Source organism: Podarcis raffonei, chromosome 18, assembly GCF_027172205.1.
Source record: "Podarcis raffonei isolate rPodRaf1 chromosome 18, rPodRaf1.pri, whole genome shotgun sequence".
Taxonomy (NCBI): Eukaryota; Metazoa; Chordata; class Lepidosauria; order Squamata; family Lacertidae; genus Podarcis; species Podarcis raffonei.
Genome location: NC_070619.1, coordinates 10,750,432 through 10,766,241, shown reverse-complemented (window position 1 = coordinate 10,766,241; position 15,810 = coordinate 10,750,432). Strand labels below are relative to the sequence as shown.

General features: G+C 52.4%; 1 protein-coding gene across 1 annotated transcript; it reads right to left on the bottom strand.

Moving 5' to 3' along the window:
• Positions 1-1,455: 1,455 nt before the first annotated feature.
• Positions 1,456-15,311, bottom strand: CACTIN (cactin, spliceosome C complex subunit). The gene is made up of 10 exons (XM_053372673.1): positions 15,084-15,311; positions 12,877-13,360; positions 10,579-10,674; positions 7,898-8,043; positions 6,779-6,941; positions 6,113-6,227; positions 5,374-5,566; positions 4,357-4,497; positions 2,940-3,214; positions 1,456-2,048 (listed from the first exon to the last, which is right to left on the bottom strand). Exons 1-10 carry the CDS (start codon positions 15,191-15,193, stop codon positions 1,558-1,560), a joined length of 2,214 nt encoding a protein of 737 aa, XP_053228648.1. The 5' UTR covers positions 15,194-15,311; the 3' UTR covers positions 1,456-1,557.
• Between the last annotated feature and the right edge of the window lie 499 nt (positions 15,312-15,810).

The window sequence follows — 15,810 nt, the reverse complement described above, 5'->3', positions numbered from 1 at the left end:
AGGTTACAGACTCTGCTAACCCAGAAATAGAACCTCGGGTTCAGAACTTTGCTTCAGGATGAGAACAGAAATTGCGCAGCAGCAGCAGCAGGAGGCCCCATTAGCTAAAGTGGTGCTTCAGGTTAAGAACAGTTTCAGGTTAAGAATGGACCTTCGGAACGAATAAGTACTTAACCCGAGGTACCACTGTAATAAAATTATTATTATTATCTTTACCAGGCCCTCAGAATGTGACCATGCTCCTCACCACACCCCAAATCTTTTCGCCTGGCTGCAAATGTATCTTTGAGCACCAGTCACAACTGTTCCTGAGGACGGGAAACCAAACCAGAGGATTCAGAAGGCAAGAAAGGGGAATAATCCCATCTTCCGTTTGACAGCCCTTAACATCTGACGTGGGTGGCGCTGTGGGTTAAACCCCAGAGCCTAGGACTTGCCAATCAGAAGATCGGCGGTTCGAATCCCCGCGACAGAGTGAGCTCCCGTTGCTCGGTCCCTGCTCCTGCCAACCTAGCAGTTCAAAAGCACATCCAAGTGCAAGTAGATAAATAGGTACCACTCCGGCGGGAAGGTAAACGGCGTTTCCGTGCGCTGCTCTGGTTCGCCAGAAGCGGCTTAGTCCTGCTGGCCACATGACCCGGAAGCTGTACACTGGCTCCCTCGGCCAATAAAGCGAGATGAGCGCCGCAACCCCAGAGTCAGCCACGACTGGACCTAATGATCAGGGGTCCCTTTACCTTTAACATCTTATGGGAGCTGGGAGTCCAGCAACTCTCCCCGATGGCAGATCCGCTCCTCTTGCCCCACGCAAAATTGGTACACCCACATCGACAAGAGTTTGCAAAAGACGGCAAAGGACAGCTCGGACCATCTAAAAAAATTTATTGTGCCGGGACAGCGCTCTCCGGAGAGAGCCGCTGGGAGAACGGTTATACGAAAGGGTGATTTGGCACCGCTAAGGAAATGTACACAATGCCATCGCTGCCCTGCTTCAGAAAATAAAAAATATACGTAATATATGCCTGGAAAACGGATCCGTTTGGTGTCATAGGAATCTACACAGCAAGAGAAAGATTTGGGGTTATTGTTTGTGTCTGCAAAGAGGATGGGGAACACCTGCCGATTTTGGGGAACGATGGGAGACCAGGTGCATCTCTGAGATGTTCTCCAGACCTGTTGGCAAAAAGAGAATTCTTTACGGAATGATGGGATGGTGACTCTGTTCGGAAGAGGAATTCCTGTCGTGGGTGCCTCTTCTCGGGACGGGGAAATCCCGTATCCTTTGCTATCGACGGGAGTTCCTCTTAAAAGCAGAGACGGAGGAAAATAGGGGGCTCTGGAATCCGGACGGTTAGGAATTGCCGGGGGCCGGAACCCAACAACATCTAGAGGGGTGTTGGCGTCCCCTAAAACCGTAACGGAAAAACAGGGTCCCTGCCGCACAGCAATCAGCGCAGAAGTTGGACATCTCGGCGTTTTGCGGCGACGCAGCCGGTTTTGGCGCGGGGACAAGCCCCTTCCGCTGGCCGGGGGGGGCACGGAGGGAGCCCCCCGCCCTCACCGCCGGTAGCGGTAGCGCTTGAAGTGGAACCACAGCTGGAAGATGCCGTTGGCGAACTGGCAGCGGAAGCCGTGGCGGTGGGAATATTCCCACTCCCGGTTGACAATCTTGAAGGCGATGTCTTCGTAAGGGGGTCCGGCGTGGAAGCGGAGGGTGGCGAAGTCCTTGTTGTCCGGACAAGCCTCCAGGAAGTACTCCGGAGTGGAGCGCTTGTTGATGAGGTCCGGGTAGAAGATGTTGAATTTGTAGCCCTGCACGATTTTGGGCGGGGGGTTGTCGAAGTCGTAGTGCGTCTGGTTGTATTTGTTCCACTCGAAGCCGGTGTGAACGCGGTTGAAGAATCGGGGCTTGCGGGGACGGTACTTGTCGGCCCACAGGTAGGCCTTGCCTGTGAGTGGCATCTCCACGCTGAACTGGGCCTCGTCCGCCCCCATGCCCTCCTTGGCGCGGCGGAAGAAGATGTCCTCCGCGCTCTCGCTGGCGTCGCCTGGGGAGAGGCAGAGGGGAGAGGGGAGCGAGTTTGTGAGGATTCGGGCGTCTAGCGTGGCAGCGGCTAGACTTTGGAACTCCCTGCCAATGGATGTTGAGCAGGAAAGGGGTGGGGGCCTGAGGGGAGGGTGTGTGGCTTAAGGAAAGGGGTGTGGTTTGAGGAAAGGGAGCGTGGCCTTGGGAGAGGGGGCGTGGAAGGAGAGGGGTGTGGCTTAAGGGAGAGGGGTGTGGCCTCAAGAAAGGGGCGTGTGGCCCGCAGAGAGGGGGTGTGGTTTAAGGAAGGTGGGTGTGGCCTGCAGGGAGATGTGGGCTAAGGAGGGGGTGTGGCTTGCAGAGAAGGGTGTGGTTTAAAGAAAGGGGTGTGGCCTCAAAAAACATGTGGCCTGCAGAGGGGGTGTGGTTTAAGGAACGTGGGTGTGGCCTGCAGGGAGCAGCTGTGGACTAAGGAGGGGGTGTGGCCTGCAGAGAAGGGTGTGGTTTAAAGAAAGGGGTGTGGCCTCAAAAAAGGGTGTGTGGTGCGCAGAGAGGGGTGTGGTTTAAAGGGGTGTCTCCTTGAGAAAGGGGGTGTGGCCTGCAAAGAGGGGGTGTGGTTTAAGGAAAGGGGTGCGGCCTCAAGGAAAGGGTGTGGTTTAAAGGAAGGGGTGTGGCCTCGACAAAGGGATACGTGGCGTTCGCAGAGGGGCGTGGTTTAAATAAAGGGGTGTGGCCTCAAGCAGAGGGGTGTTGGCTGCCGAGAGGGTGTGGCTTGAGGAAAGTGGGCGTGGCCTGAGAAGAGACCTGAGGCCAGATCAAGACCACAAGCTCCGCAGGGCAGCTGCCCCCCGCAGCGCCAAGCCCAGCCCTTTGACGCGGCCCCATAGCCCCCCCCAAAGCCCCCTTCCCCTCCTACCTGTGACCTGGAGCTGCTGTCGGGAGAGCAGGAGCCGCTGGCAGTCCTCATCAGCCTCCACCACGTGGGCATCAAAGGGCAGCTCGTGGGACGTCAGAAGGCGGGGGCTGTACTTGCCGGCGTCGTAGTCGTCCAAGCTCTGCTGGATGAGGTCCTCCTCCATCAGAACCGCCTCGCCGTCTCCCTCCGCCTTGGCCTCCGATTCGGGCTCGGCCCCCCCGGGCTCGGCCGAAGAGGTGCTGGGCTGCGCCTGGGCGCTGTCCTCTGGCTCCAGCCTGCAGAAAGGGAAGAGAAGAGTTTGGATTTGATATCCCGCTTTATCACAACCCTAGGGAGTCTCAAAGCAGCTAACATTCTCCTTTTCCTTCCTCCCCCGCAACAAACACTCTGTGAGGTGAGTGGGGCTGAGAGACTTCAGAGAATTGTGACTGGCCCAAGGTCACCCAGCAGCTGCATGTGGAGGAGCAGGGAAGCGAACCCAGTTCACCAGATTACGAGTCTATCGCTCTTAACCACTACACCACACTGGCTCCCTTCTGGTCTGAGCTGTCTACCAGCTCCACCTAAGACCCTCCCTGCCTGCGCACTGTCTCACCAGAGTGGTGCATGCTCTGGTTATCTCCCGCTTGGAGTACTGCCATGCGCTCTCCGTGGGGCTACCTTGGAAGGTGACCCGGAAACTCCAACTAATCCAGAATGTGGCAGCTAGACTTGGGACTGGGAGCAGCCACTGAGACCATATGGGACTCACAGTCGTTTTGGACTCACAGCTGTCCATGGAGGCACAGGTCAGTTCTGTGTCCAGGGCAGCTCCATCTGGTATGCAGGATGAGACCCTGGCCCTGCCCGCAGACTGTCTGGCCAGAGTGGTGCATGCTCTGGTTATCTCCCGCTTGGACTACTGCCATGTGTTCTCCGTGGGGCTGCCTTTGAAGGTGACCCGGAAACTGCAACTAATCCAGAACGCGGCTGCCAAGGTGGAGACTGGGACCAGCCGCCGGGACCATGTAACATTGGTCCCGAAAGACCTAGGTTGGTCCTGTAAAGGTAAATGTGAAGGGACCCCTGACCATTAGGTCCAGTCGTGACCGACTCTGGGGTTGCGGCGCTCATCTCGCTTTACTGGCCGAGGGAGCCGGCGTACAGCTTCCGGGTCATGTGGCCAGCAGGACTAAGCTGCTTCTGGCGAACCAGAGCAGTGCACGGAAACGCCGTTTACCTTCCCGCCGGAGCGGTACCTATTTATCTACTTGCACTGGTGTGCTTTTGAACTGCTAGGTTGGCAGAAGCAGGGACCGAGCAACGGGAGCTCACCCCGTCATTGCGGGGATTTGAACCGCCGACCTTCTGATCGGCAAGTCCTAGGCTCTGTGGTTTAACCCACATTGGTCCTGAGAGCCCCCCAAATCCAGCTCACCTGCTGCTGCTGCTACTGCAGCCTCCTGGGGGCGAAGACTCCTTCTTTATGATGGGAAAGAGGGGCTCGCTCTCGACTCCTTGTTCCTGCTTCAGCTTGTAGAGTTTTTGGCGGAGGACGTCCTGGTGGCGCTCCCTCAGCCTGGGAAAGGAGGAGGAAACGCACAGAAAAGCTCAAGATACACGTTGATCTACCCGCACTTGCTATCTCTGAAAAACGTAGAAAATAACAGGGTATGTTTATCCAAAAGTCTTCAAACTTACACGACCCTTAAAAAAATTAGCTGATGAAGGTGAATACATAGAGACAGGGCCCTGATTCATAATTGACTTCTGACTTCTGCTCAATGATTGAAACTAAAACCTTCACGTCAAGTCTGGGACGGATTGATCAGTTTTGCCTTCCTTTCTACGGGAAAGCAGTGCGCCTTGGTTTTGGAACGCTTTGGATTTGGAACAGATTTCCGGAACGGATCGAGTTTGAGAACCAAGGGACCACAGTATTTTAAAAAAAGTTAAGGTCAGGTATGGTTTTCCCAGTAGTGATATATGGAAGCGAGAGCTGGACCATAAAGAAAGATGATCACCGAAGAATGGATGCTTTTGAATTCTGGTGCTGGAGGAGACTCTTGAGAGTCCCATGGACTGCAAGAAGATCAAACCTCTCCATTCGGAAGGAAATCAGCCCTGAGTGCTCATTGGAAGGACAGATCCTGAAGCTGAGGCTCCAGTACTTTGGCCACCTCAGGAGAAGAGAAGACTCCCTGGAAAAGACCCTGATGTTGGGGAAGATGGAGGGCACAAGGAGAAGGGGATGACAGAGGACGAGATGGTGGGACAGTGTTCTCAAAGCTACCAGCATGAGTTTGACCAAACTGCGGGAGGCAGTGGAAGACAGGAGGGCCTGGCGTGCTCTGGTCCAGGGGGTCACGAAGAGGCAGAGACGACTGAACAACAACAAGGTCAGAAATTAGGCCACCATTGGGGGAAGGTGGTCCGATCAGGGTGATCTACTCACCTCGCCCGGGCCATGTAGGCTTTCAGCTGCTGCAGGAGACTCTCCCAGTAGCCTATGTCCAGGTTGGGGCCTCCGGCCAGGATCTTGCCCTCAATGCCCTGGTAGATCACCTGCAACTGGTTGTAGGTCTTGCCTTTGAAGACGGACTGCACGTCGGAGCTGACCGAAGCGTTAACCCCTTCCCGGCGCTCGCCTGCAGGACGTCAGAGGGGAGGGAAATGGCGTCAGCACTGGAGAGGGGGCCCAGGAACCTCGCCGCCTCCCCGGCCGAGGAGTTGGGTGCGAATCCTGAATTTCGCCTGATGTTCCAACCCCCAAGTCGATCTGAAGAACTGTGGGCTCCCTATCCATTCACACAGAAGCTCATTCTCTTGATATGATATGATAATCTTTATTGTCATTGTCCCACACAGAACGACGAAATTGAAAAATCTACATATGACGTTCAAAACCCAACAAGCCTGCTATCCTAGCCTGGTTAGCCCCCTAAAAACTCTGATACCCCATTTTTAAATACAATATACTCCCATAAAGGTAAAGGTAAAGGGACCCCTGACCATTAGGTCCAGTCGTGGCCGACTCTGGGGTTGCGGCGCTCATCTCGCTTTACTGGCTGAGGGAGCCGGCGTACAGCTTCCGGGTCATGTGGCCAGCAGGATTAAGCCGCTTCTGGCGAACCAGGGAAACATTTTTGTTCCACAAGCAAGGCAGGCCCTCCAATCCTTCAATTCATGCCTACCTGGCCCTTTCCCAGAAGCCTCTAGCTTGCGGAGCTTCGCGATTTCATCCTCGGTGATGATAGTCATGTCTCTCCAGAAATCCACATTTTTCCCTTGTTCCAGCTCCATGTAAACCTGGAAAACAGAGAGGGAAACAGCTGCTGAGGCTCTGGACTCATTTCAGGCCTGGGTGGGGGGTGGGGGGTGGAAATGATTTTCTTGACAACAGCCCCCCACAAATACCGTATTTTTCACTCCATAGGGCGTACCGGCCCATAGGGTGCACCTAGTTTTTAGGGGGGGGAATTAAGGGGAAAAAATTATTCCCCCCCCCAGCCCCAAAGTGCAAAGAAGCCAAGACAACCAGCAGGATCCATCCCGCTGGCTGTCTTGGCTTCCTCTTTAGCTGCGGGGCCGGGGCGGGGGAAGCCCGAGCTTCCCCCGAACCCAGCCCCCAGAACAGGCTGCTACCCGCCAGCCTTCGGAGCCGACCCCTCTCGCTCTCCAGGCTTCAGCGAAAGCCTGCATTCGCCCCATAGGACGCACACACATTTCCCCTTCATTTTTGGAGGGGGAAAAGTGCGTCCTATAGGGTGAAAAATACGGTACATTACTCCCATTTTATATTGTTTAGGGCGGGGTGGGGAATGCGAAAATCGCCACGCTGCATGGGATTGCAGCCCTACCTGAATGTCTTCCAGCAGGTCTTCCATGTCCGAGACGGTGAGGCCGTTCAGGAAAGTGTACGGTTCGTGCATCTCCACTGCCAGGTCGTCGTCCTCGGCGCTGATGTATTTGGCCAGGAGGTCGATGGGCTTGGCCCGCCCGTCCCGGATGCGAATCTTGGAGCTGCGGAGGGTGGGGGGTGGGAGAACGCAAAGGAGATGAGGTCAGGCTGAAGGATGTAGAATACTCAAGCAAAAGTTTTATTTACAACCTTACAAACACAAAGCTTTTAATGTTTAAAGGTAAAGGTAAAGGGACCCCTGACCATTAGGTCCAGTCGTAGCTGACTCTGGGGTTGCGAAGGTGCCACCGCGTCCCTTTTAATGTTTAGGGAAGCTTTTAATGTTTAATAGGTTATTGTATTTTAGTGCTCTGTTTAGTGTTCCCCAGAGTGGCTGGGGAAACCCAGCCAGGTGGGTGGGGTATAAATAATAAATTATTATTATTATTATTATTATTATTATTATTATTATTATTATTGCCTGAGCTCAGAAAAAGAGCCCTGCAGGATGAGGCCCTCCCACGCGGATCACGTTTGCAACCCAAGCATCCACTGTAGTAGTATTATTATTATTATTATTATTATTATTATTATTATTATTATTATTAGTAAAAGCATGTGGGTCTTCTCTTTTGCAGGCAAATTCAAACTGCAACTTCTCCTTTTGTACACATCACCTTCTATACCTAATCAGCCTTGAAAACCACTCGCAGAAACAGTTCTTAAAGCTACAATCGTCTTTTCTGTTTCTTTGAAGAAGAAGAAGAAGAGTTTGGATTTGATATCCTGCTTTATCACTACCCGAAGGAGTCTCAAAGCGGCTCACATTCTCCTTTCACTTCCTCCCCCACAACAAACACTCTGTGAGGTGAGTGGGGCTGAGAGACTTCAAAGAAGTGTGACTAGCCCAAGGTCACCCAGCAGCTGCAGGTGGAGGAGCGGGGAAGCGAACCCGGTTCACCAGATTACGAGTCCACCGCTCTTAACCACTACACCACACTGGCTCTCAGGATGACTTGGAGTCTCCCAGCCTCTGGCATCCCTGAAACCCTCATTCTTTCCTGCTCCCCTCGCTTACCGCAGCTTTGCCTGCTGCAGGTGGAAGTTGTCCTCTTGCTCCTCCCACGTCTTGAAATGCTCCGCCTCCTTTTCCCGCTGCAACATCTCCAGTTCTTGCTCGCGCATGGCCTTCTCCCGCTCCCGCTCCAAGCGCAACTGCTTCACCTGCAAAGAGAGACCCGAGAACGAGGGGTGTTCGGATGATGTGCGTGTGCGATAGATAGATACTGTATTTTTCGCTCTATAAGACGCACCAGACCGCGAGATGCACCTAGTTTTTGGAGGAGGAAAACAAGAAAAAAAAAAATTCCGAATCTCAGAAGCCAGAACAGCAAGAGGGATCTCTGCGCAGCGAAAGCAGCAATCCCTCTTGCTGTTCTGGCTTCTGGGATAGCTGCGCAGCCTGCATTCGCTCCATAAGACGCACACACATTTCCCCTTAGTTTTTAGGAGGGGAAAAGTGAGTCTTATAGAGCAAAAAATACGGTGATTTATTACGGCTGATAAAACACACTTGGGGGTACAACCCCAAAAGGAAAGTAAACATTTAAAACAATGTACAACAATACATTTGAAATTTATAAATGCGGTGAGCATGTAGACACTCAACTTTAAGATAAGCTACCACAGAGAGAGGGGATGCAGGTGGCGCTGTGGGTTAAACCACAGAGACTAGGACTTGCCGATCAGAAGGTCGGTGGTTCGAATCCCCGCAATGACGGGGTGAGCTCCCGTTGCTCGGTCCCTGCTCCTGCCAACCTAGCAATTCGAAAGCACCTCAAAGTGCAAGTAGATAAATAGGTATCGCTCCGGCGGGAAGGGAAACGGCGTTTCCGTGCGCTGCTCTGGTTCGCCAGAAGCGGCTTAGTCCTGCTGGCCACATGACCCAGAAGCTGTACGCCGGCTCCCTCCGCCAATAAAGCGAGATGAGCGCTGCAACCCCAGAGTCGGCCACGACTGGACCTAATGGTCAGGGGGTACCTTTATCTTTAGGGACGCGGGTGGTGCTGTGGGTTAAACCACTGAGCCTAGGACTTTGAATCCCCGCGACTAGGTTCGAATCCCCGCAATGACGGGGTGAGCTCCCGTTGCTCGGTCCCTGCTCCTGCCAACCTAGCAGTTCGAAAGCACCTCAAAGTGCAAGTAGATAAATAGGTACCGCTCCGGAGGGAAGGTAAACGGCATTTCCGTGCGCTGCTCTGGTTCGCCAGAAGCGGCTTAGTCCTGCTGGCCACACAACCCGGAAGCTGCACGCCGGCTCCCTCGGCCAGTAAAGCGAGATGAGCGCCGCAACCCCAGAGTCGGCCATGACTGGACCTAATGGTCAGGGGTCCCTTTACCTTTACCACAGAGAAATGACCCAGTGTGTGTGTGTGTCTGTGTTTACTTATGTGCTGTACCCAAAGCAGCCCTGCGGCAAACACTCAAAATATCGAACAACGGAGCGCTGGATATTTATTGGTTGATAACGTGATAGATAGATAAGGTAAGGATATGTATGACTTTATAACATGCAGAGAATAATACGTGCAGAGAAATCAGAGAGAGAAGCTGAGGGAAGTCCCTGGTGGGTGGGAGGGAGTGAGGAAGTGGGGGGGAAAGGGGGGGAAATAATGTATGTGATTATCCGGTTGATAAATTGTTATGCTGAAATTGCTTAATAAAAAATTTAAAAAAAAAAAAGCATCAGCAGATTGAGATTGAATCCTGACAAGACAGAAGGACTGTTTTGGGGGGACAGGAGGTGGGCAGGTGTGGAGGACTCCCTGGTCCTGAATGGGGTCACTGTGCCCCTGAAGGACCAGATGCGCAGCCTGGGAGTCATTTTGGACTCACAGCTGTCCATGGAGGCGCAGGTAAAATCCGTGTCCAGGGCAGCTGTTTACCAGCTCCATCTGGTACGCAGGATGAGACCCTCCCTGCCTGCAGACTGTCTGGCCAGAGTGGTGCATGCTCTAGTTATCTCCCGCTTGGACTACTGCAATGCACTCTCCGTGGGGCTACCTTTGAAGGTGACCCGGAAACTACAACTAATCCAGAACGCGGCAGCTAGACTGGGGACTGGGAGTGGCCGCCGAGACCACATAACACCGGTCTTGAAAGACCTACATTGGCTCCCAGTACGTTTCCGAGCACAATTCAAAGTGTTGGTGCTGACCTTTAAAGCCCTAAACGGCCTTGGTCTAGTATACCTGAAGGAGCGTCTCCACCCCCATTGTTCTGCCCGGACACTGAGGTCCAGCTCCAAGGGCCTTCTGGCGGTTCCCTCACTGCGAGAAGTGAGGTTACAGGGAACCAGGCAGAGGGCCTTCTCGGTGGTGGCGCCCTCCCTGTGGAACGCCCTCCCACCAGATGTCAAAGAGAACAACTACCAGACTTTCAGAAGACATCTGAAGGCAGCCCTCTTTAGGGAAGCTTTTAATGTTTGATGTATTGCCGTATTTTAATATTTTTTTGGAAGCCGCCCAGAGTGGCTGGGGAAGCCCAGCCAGATGGGCGGGGTATAAATAATAAATTATTATTATTACCAACAAGAAAACTGATCTCGGTTTAAGTACATATGTACAAAGCAAAAACGAGAGTTAACTGTCCACAAAGCACTTAAATCCAAATTCACAGGAGAGGGCCAGATTCAGCAGATTCAGATTCTGTGCATGCCCAGAGAAACCCTCCCCCAGCTCACTGCTACTTTTGACTTACCTTCTGAAGCTCCAGTCGGTTTTCCTCCTGGATCCGTTTGTTCCGGTCTTTTAACTCCTTCTCCTCCAAGTGGCCGATCCCCTTCTTCTCCAGAGCCTGAGATGATAAATAAAATCGAGGCAGAGAGAAAAACGTTTTAATATTCAAAGGAGGCGTTCTCTTCCCCGAGAGGAATGCCTCTTCTTAGATCAGGAACGAGAAAACTGGACCCCTCCAGGAACTGCTGGACTCGAACTCGCAGCTGCCTGATCAGCACAGAAGGGAAGGTTTTTAGCCCCTGAAGAGCCTTTTACTCCTTGGTACTGATGGAGGACTCCCTGGTCCTGAATGGGGTCACTGTGCCCCTGAAGGACCAAGGTGCACAGCCTGGGGGTCATTTTAGACTCACAGCTGTCCAAGGAGGCGCAGGTCAATTCTGTGTCCAGGGCAGCTCCATCTCCTACGCAGGATGAGACCCTCCCTGCCTGTGGACTGTCTTGCCGGAGTGTTGCATGCTCTAGTTATCTCCCGCTTGGACTACTGCCATGCGCTCTCCATGGGGCTGCCTTTGAAGGTTACCCGGAAACTGCAACTAATCCAGAATGTGGCAGCCAGACTGGTGACTGGGAGCAGCCGCCGAGACCACATAACACCGGTCCTGAAAGACCTACATTGGCTCCCAGTACCTTTAAAGCCCTAAACGGCCTCGGTCCAGTATACCTGAAGGAGCGTTTCCACCCCCATCGTTCTACCCAGACACTGAGGTCCAGCTCCGAGGGCCTTCTGGCGGTTCCCTCACTGTGAGAAGCCAAGTTACAGGGAACCAGGCAGAGGGCCTTCTCGGTGGTGGCGCCCACCATGTGGAACGCCCTCCCACCAGATGTCAAAGAGAACAACAACTACCAGACTTTTAGAAGACACCTGAAGGCAGCCCTGTTTAGGGAAGCTTTTAACGTTTGATGTATTGCAGTATTTAAATATTTTTTGGGAAGCCGCCTGGAGTGGCTGGGGAAGCCCAGCCAGATGGGCGGGGTATAAATAATAAATTATTATTATTATTATTAGAGCCAATTTGAGTGGGAGCAACTGAGTTAGTCACCGAGGACGGCTATAATGTTATAATTCCAGTTAAATAAATTGTTCAAATTGTTATGAAGGAAATTGTCATTTTTCTCCCTCTGATAAAACACAGCAGAAAAGTTGTCCGAATATAAACAACCCACTTATTAAACTTCACCACAATTTCATAATTATCTGCATTACGTATTTCTTTACAGCGCAACCAAATCAGTTATTTTCGACAGAACTGCAAAAACTACTCTGAGAATTTATTCGTCCAAAAAACGAAACATTCACCTTTGTCATGAATGTTAAGATGGTACCAGCAAGAATGAGTCTTTCTGATTAAAAATAAGATCTACCGAATTTTTCGCTCCATAAGACGCAACTAGTTTTTAGAGGAAGAAAAACAGAGGAAAAAAATATATTCCGAATGAAACAGTGGATGTATGATTTTTGTGGTTCGTGCTGTGGCCACAGACATGTGATTTGACGGTGAGTTTGGGGTAGGCCAATGCAAAAAATCCTGAGAATCCATGTGGATCCATGCTTTGTAACCACGTTTTTGCGCCATTGCACGATCTGCTTTTCGCCCCTGGGCAATTCAGCTCCAGGGACCATGCATTCGCTCCATAAGATGCATAGACATTTCCCCTTGCTTTTAGGAAGGAAAAAGTGTGTCTCATGGAGCGCAAAAATACGGTAAATCAAGTCTTACTGACGAGTGGTTTAAATCATGATTTGAATCTATTCCATTTACCGTATTTTTCACTCTATAGGACGCACTTTTTCCCCTCCAAAAATGAAGGGGAAATGTGTGTGCATCCTATGGAGCGAATGCAGGGGGGAGGCAGGCAGGAAAAGCCCCCAAAAGCCGCACACAAGCTCCGAGCGGCTCTTGCGGGCTTTTCTTCAGAGGGTCAGTGCGCACCAACCCCTCTCGCTCTGCAGGCTTCCAAGCTAGCCGCCTGAAGGCAACTGAACGCACCTTATGTGGCACCTTGTTTTAGAGGGGGAAAACAAGAGGGGGGAAATTCTCCCCCTCTCTGCGCAGCACCTCCTGCCACTTCGCTGAATGGGCGCTGGGCAGAGAGGGGGAGAATTTTTTTTCTTGTTCTCCCCCTCTAAAACAAGGTGCGTCCTATGGTCGGGTGTGTCCTATAGAATGAAAAATACGGTAAATCAAATCCACCACTTCCACATTGACCTCTTGGCTACAGTGCCAACATCCCGGGCTGCCGACAGCGGTCCGAAACTCACCTTGCTCCAGATGAAGGCTCCCAGAAGGTTGTTATCCCCAAAGGGGTTGTCGGTGTTGGTGTACCCCATGTACTCTTCCCCCCAGCCCATCTTCTCGCGCTTCTTGCGCTCCTTGGCTTCCTTCTTGGCCAGCCGCCGGGCCCTCTTCTCTTCCGGGGTCTCCAGCGCCTTGACCATCTCCTTCTGTTTCTTCTTGTCGTCTTTCAGCTGCAGCCGTTCCTGGAGGCTCAGCTCCTCGCCCAGGTCCCCCCGAGAGCTCTGCGAGCGGGACGGCGAAGGCGACGTCACTGAGGACACGGAGGATCGGGACCCCGAGCGCTTCCGGGTCCTCTTCCCCCTCCTCTCGCTGCTGCGCCCTCGCCTCTCCGGGGAAGAATCCGAGCTTGGGGAGCGGCCGCGAGAACGTCGCTTCTTGTGCCTCTTCCCATGTCGTTCCTCGCTTTTCTCTTTCTTTTTCTGCCATTTCTGACTCTCTTCCTCCGAGCTAAGGAGAGAGAGAGAGAAATTTTGATTTGAGAGCGAAAGAGAGGGGCAGAACGCCAGCCAGAGGTAGCCCCCCCGCCGAGGGTTGGAGGCAAAAGAGGGCAGAGGAATGAGCGAAAACTTTTAACAATTGTACAAGAGGCTAGTTTCTACACATACCCAGTGCATTTTTTCAGTGGCGCCTTGGTTCTAAAAGGTCTTGGTGCTCAAACAACTTGGGACCCAAATGCTGCAAACCCAAAAGTAAGCGTTCCGGTTTGCGAACTACTCTACAGTGGTTAAGTACTTAATTCGCTCCAGAGGTCCATTCTTAACCTGAAACTGTTCTTAACCTGAAGCACCACTTTAGCTAATGGGGCCTCCCACTGCCGCTGTACCGCCGGAGCACAATTTCTGTTCTCATCCTGAAGCAAAGTTCTTAACCTGAAGCACTATTTCTGGGTTAGTGGAGTCTGTAACCTGAAGCGTATGTAACCTGAGGTACCACTGTATTCCGAATTTAAGAATGGGAAGCGTAATGCTGGTGGTCAACAAAAGAGGTTCAAAGACTCTCTCAAGGCAAATCTTAAAAAATGTAGTATAAACACTGACAACTGGGAAACACTGGCCTGCGAGCGCTCCAGTTGGAGAACAGCCTTTACCAAAGGTGTCGTGGGTTTTGAAGACACTCGAACTCAGGACGCGAGGGAGAAACGTGCTAAGAGGAAGGCACGCTTGGCAAACCCTCACCGGGATCAACTCCCGCCCAGAAACCAATGTCCCCACTGTGGAAGGACGTGTGGATCCAGAATTGGCCTCCAAAGTCACTTACAGTCTCATTGTTAAAACCGTGTTCATGGAAGGCAATCTTACTTGGCTACGAGGGATGGCCAAAGGAGAAGAAAAAGGGGGTTGGCCTAGATGACCGAAGAATGAATTCTGGTGCTGGAGCAGACTCTTGAGAGTCCCATGGACTGCAAGAAGATCCAACCTCTCCATTCTGAAGGAAATCAGCCCTGAGTGCTCACTGGAAGGACAGATCCTGAAGCTGAGGCTCCAATACTTTGGCCACCTCATGAGAAGAGAAGACTCCCTGGAAAAGACCCTGATGTTGGGAAAGATGGAGGGCGCAAGGAGAAGGGGATGACGGAGGACGAGATGGTGGGACAGTGTTCCCGAAGCTACAAACATGAGTTTGACCAAACTGCGGGAGGCAGTGGAAGACAGGAGGGCCTGGCGTGCTCTGGTCCAGGGGGTCACGAAGAGGCGGACGCGACTAAAGGACAAATGTTTTTGCAGTGGATTGGACTGGATGACCTTTGGGTTTCCCCTTCCAATTTGACGGTAACGTCAGGTGGGGAGAGTTGCCGTTGCACCAGGCGGTTCCTGCTTGTGGGTTCCCCATCGGGGGCAGCTGCTGGGATGCTGAACTATGATAGCCAGCCCCCCCCCCACTTTTGGCCTGAACCAGCTGCAGGGCACTTTTGACATGCTCAGGAGCACTCTTGCCACCTTACTATTATTTGCCCCCTGAGCCAAAGGCACACCGAAACCTAGCAGGAGAAGCAGCTTGGGGGGCTTAAGCCCCTTCCCCACATTTTAAGCACCTCGCTATAGGGGAAAAGAATCGCCTATAGAAACCTATAGGGGAGAAAACAACAACAACCGCTCTACCCCGGGAGAACTCTATGGTCCAGAGACTCTATGGTCCCCAGGGCCGCGCCCCGCCGGGCTTCCCCGCTCACCTTCCACCCCGCTCTCTCCTCCTCCTCCTCTGCCTCCTCCGCTCCCGCTCCTCGGATCTGGACCGGCTTCTCCTCCGGCGCCGTTCCCTGGACCGGGACCTGGAGCCCATGGCCACTCTAGGCCTGCCCCCGCGACTCTGGGCGCTTCCGGCCTGTTTGAAGGCGGGCGCAGGGACTGGGGTCCTCCTTCGGCGTCGTCGCGCGTCGGGGCTGGCCTTGGCAGCGCCTGAGCAGGGAAGCGGAATCTCCCTCCCGCCTAACAATTCACGTCCATCCCACCCCTTAAAAAAATACCACCTGATGTGTCCATGTGGAGGCTACTTAGGGGTCGCGTGCGGCGAGGCTGAGGGGGGGGGGAAGATTTAATTATTGATCAGGCAGTAGTGTAGACAGTCCCATCGTTGTTCCATGCAGGTTGGCCTACCTTGCAGGGGTGTCCTTTAAAAAAATAAATAAATTGATTTTTCACATCACAAAAATTTAAACAAATACACACATATAAACAAACAAACATAGATCATAGCTTTTATAAACCTTGATCTAATTAACATTGTTCAGTGACTTCCTTGTCTCCCCCGGGTCGGATTTCTATATATATCATTTTAATGGTTTTCCAAATCAGTGTTCTTATAAAATTAACTTTATCTCTGGACATCTTTCTTTCTTCCCACTTCAGTATTAAACATATTAATCCATCACATAATACATATCGTAGTCCTAAGCCTAT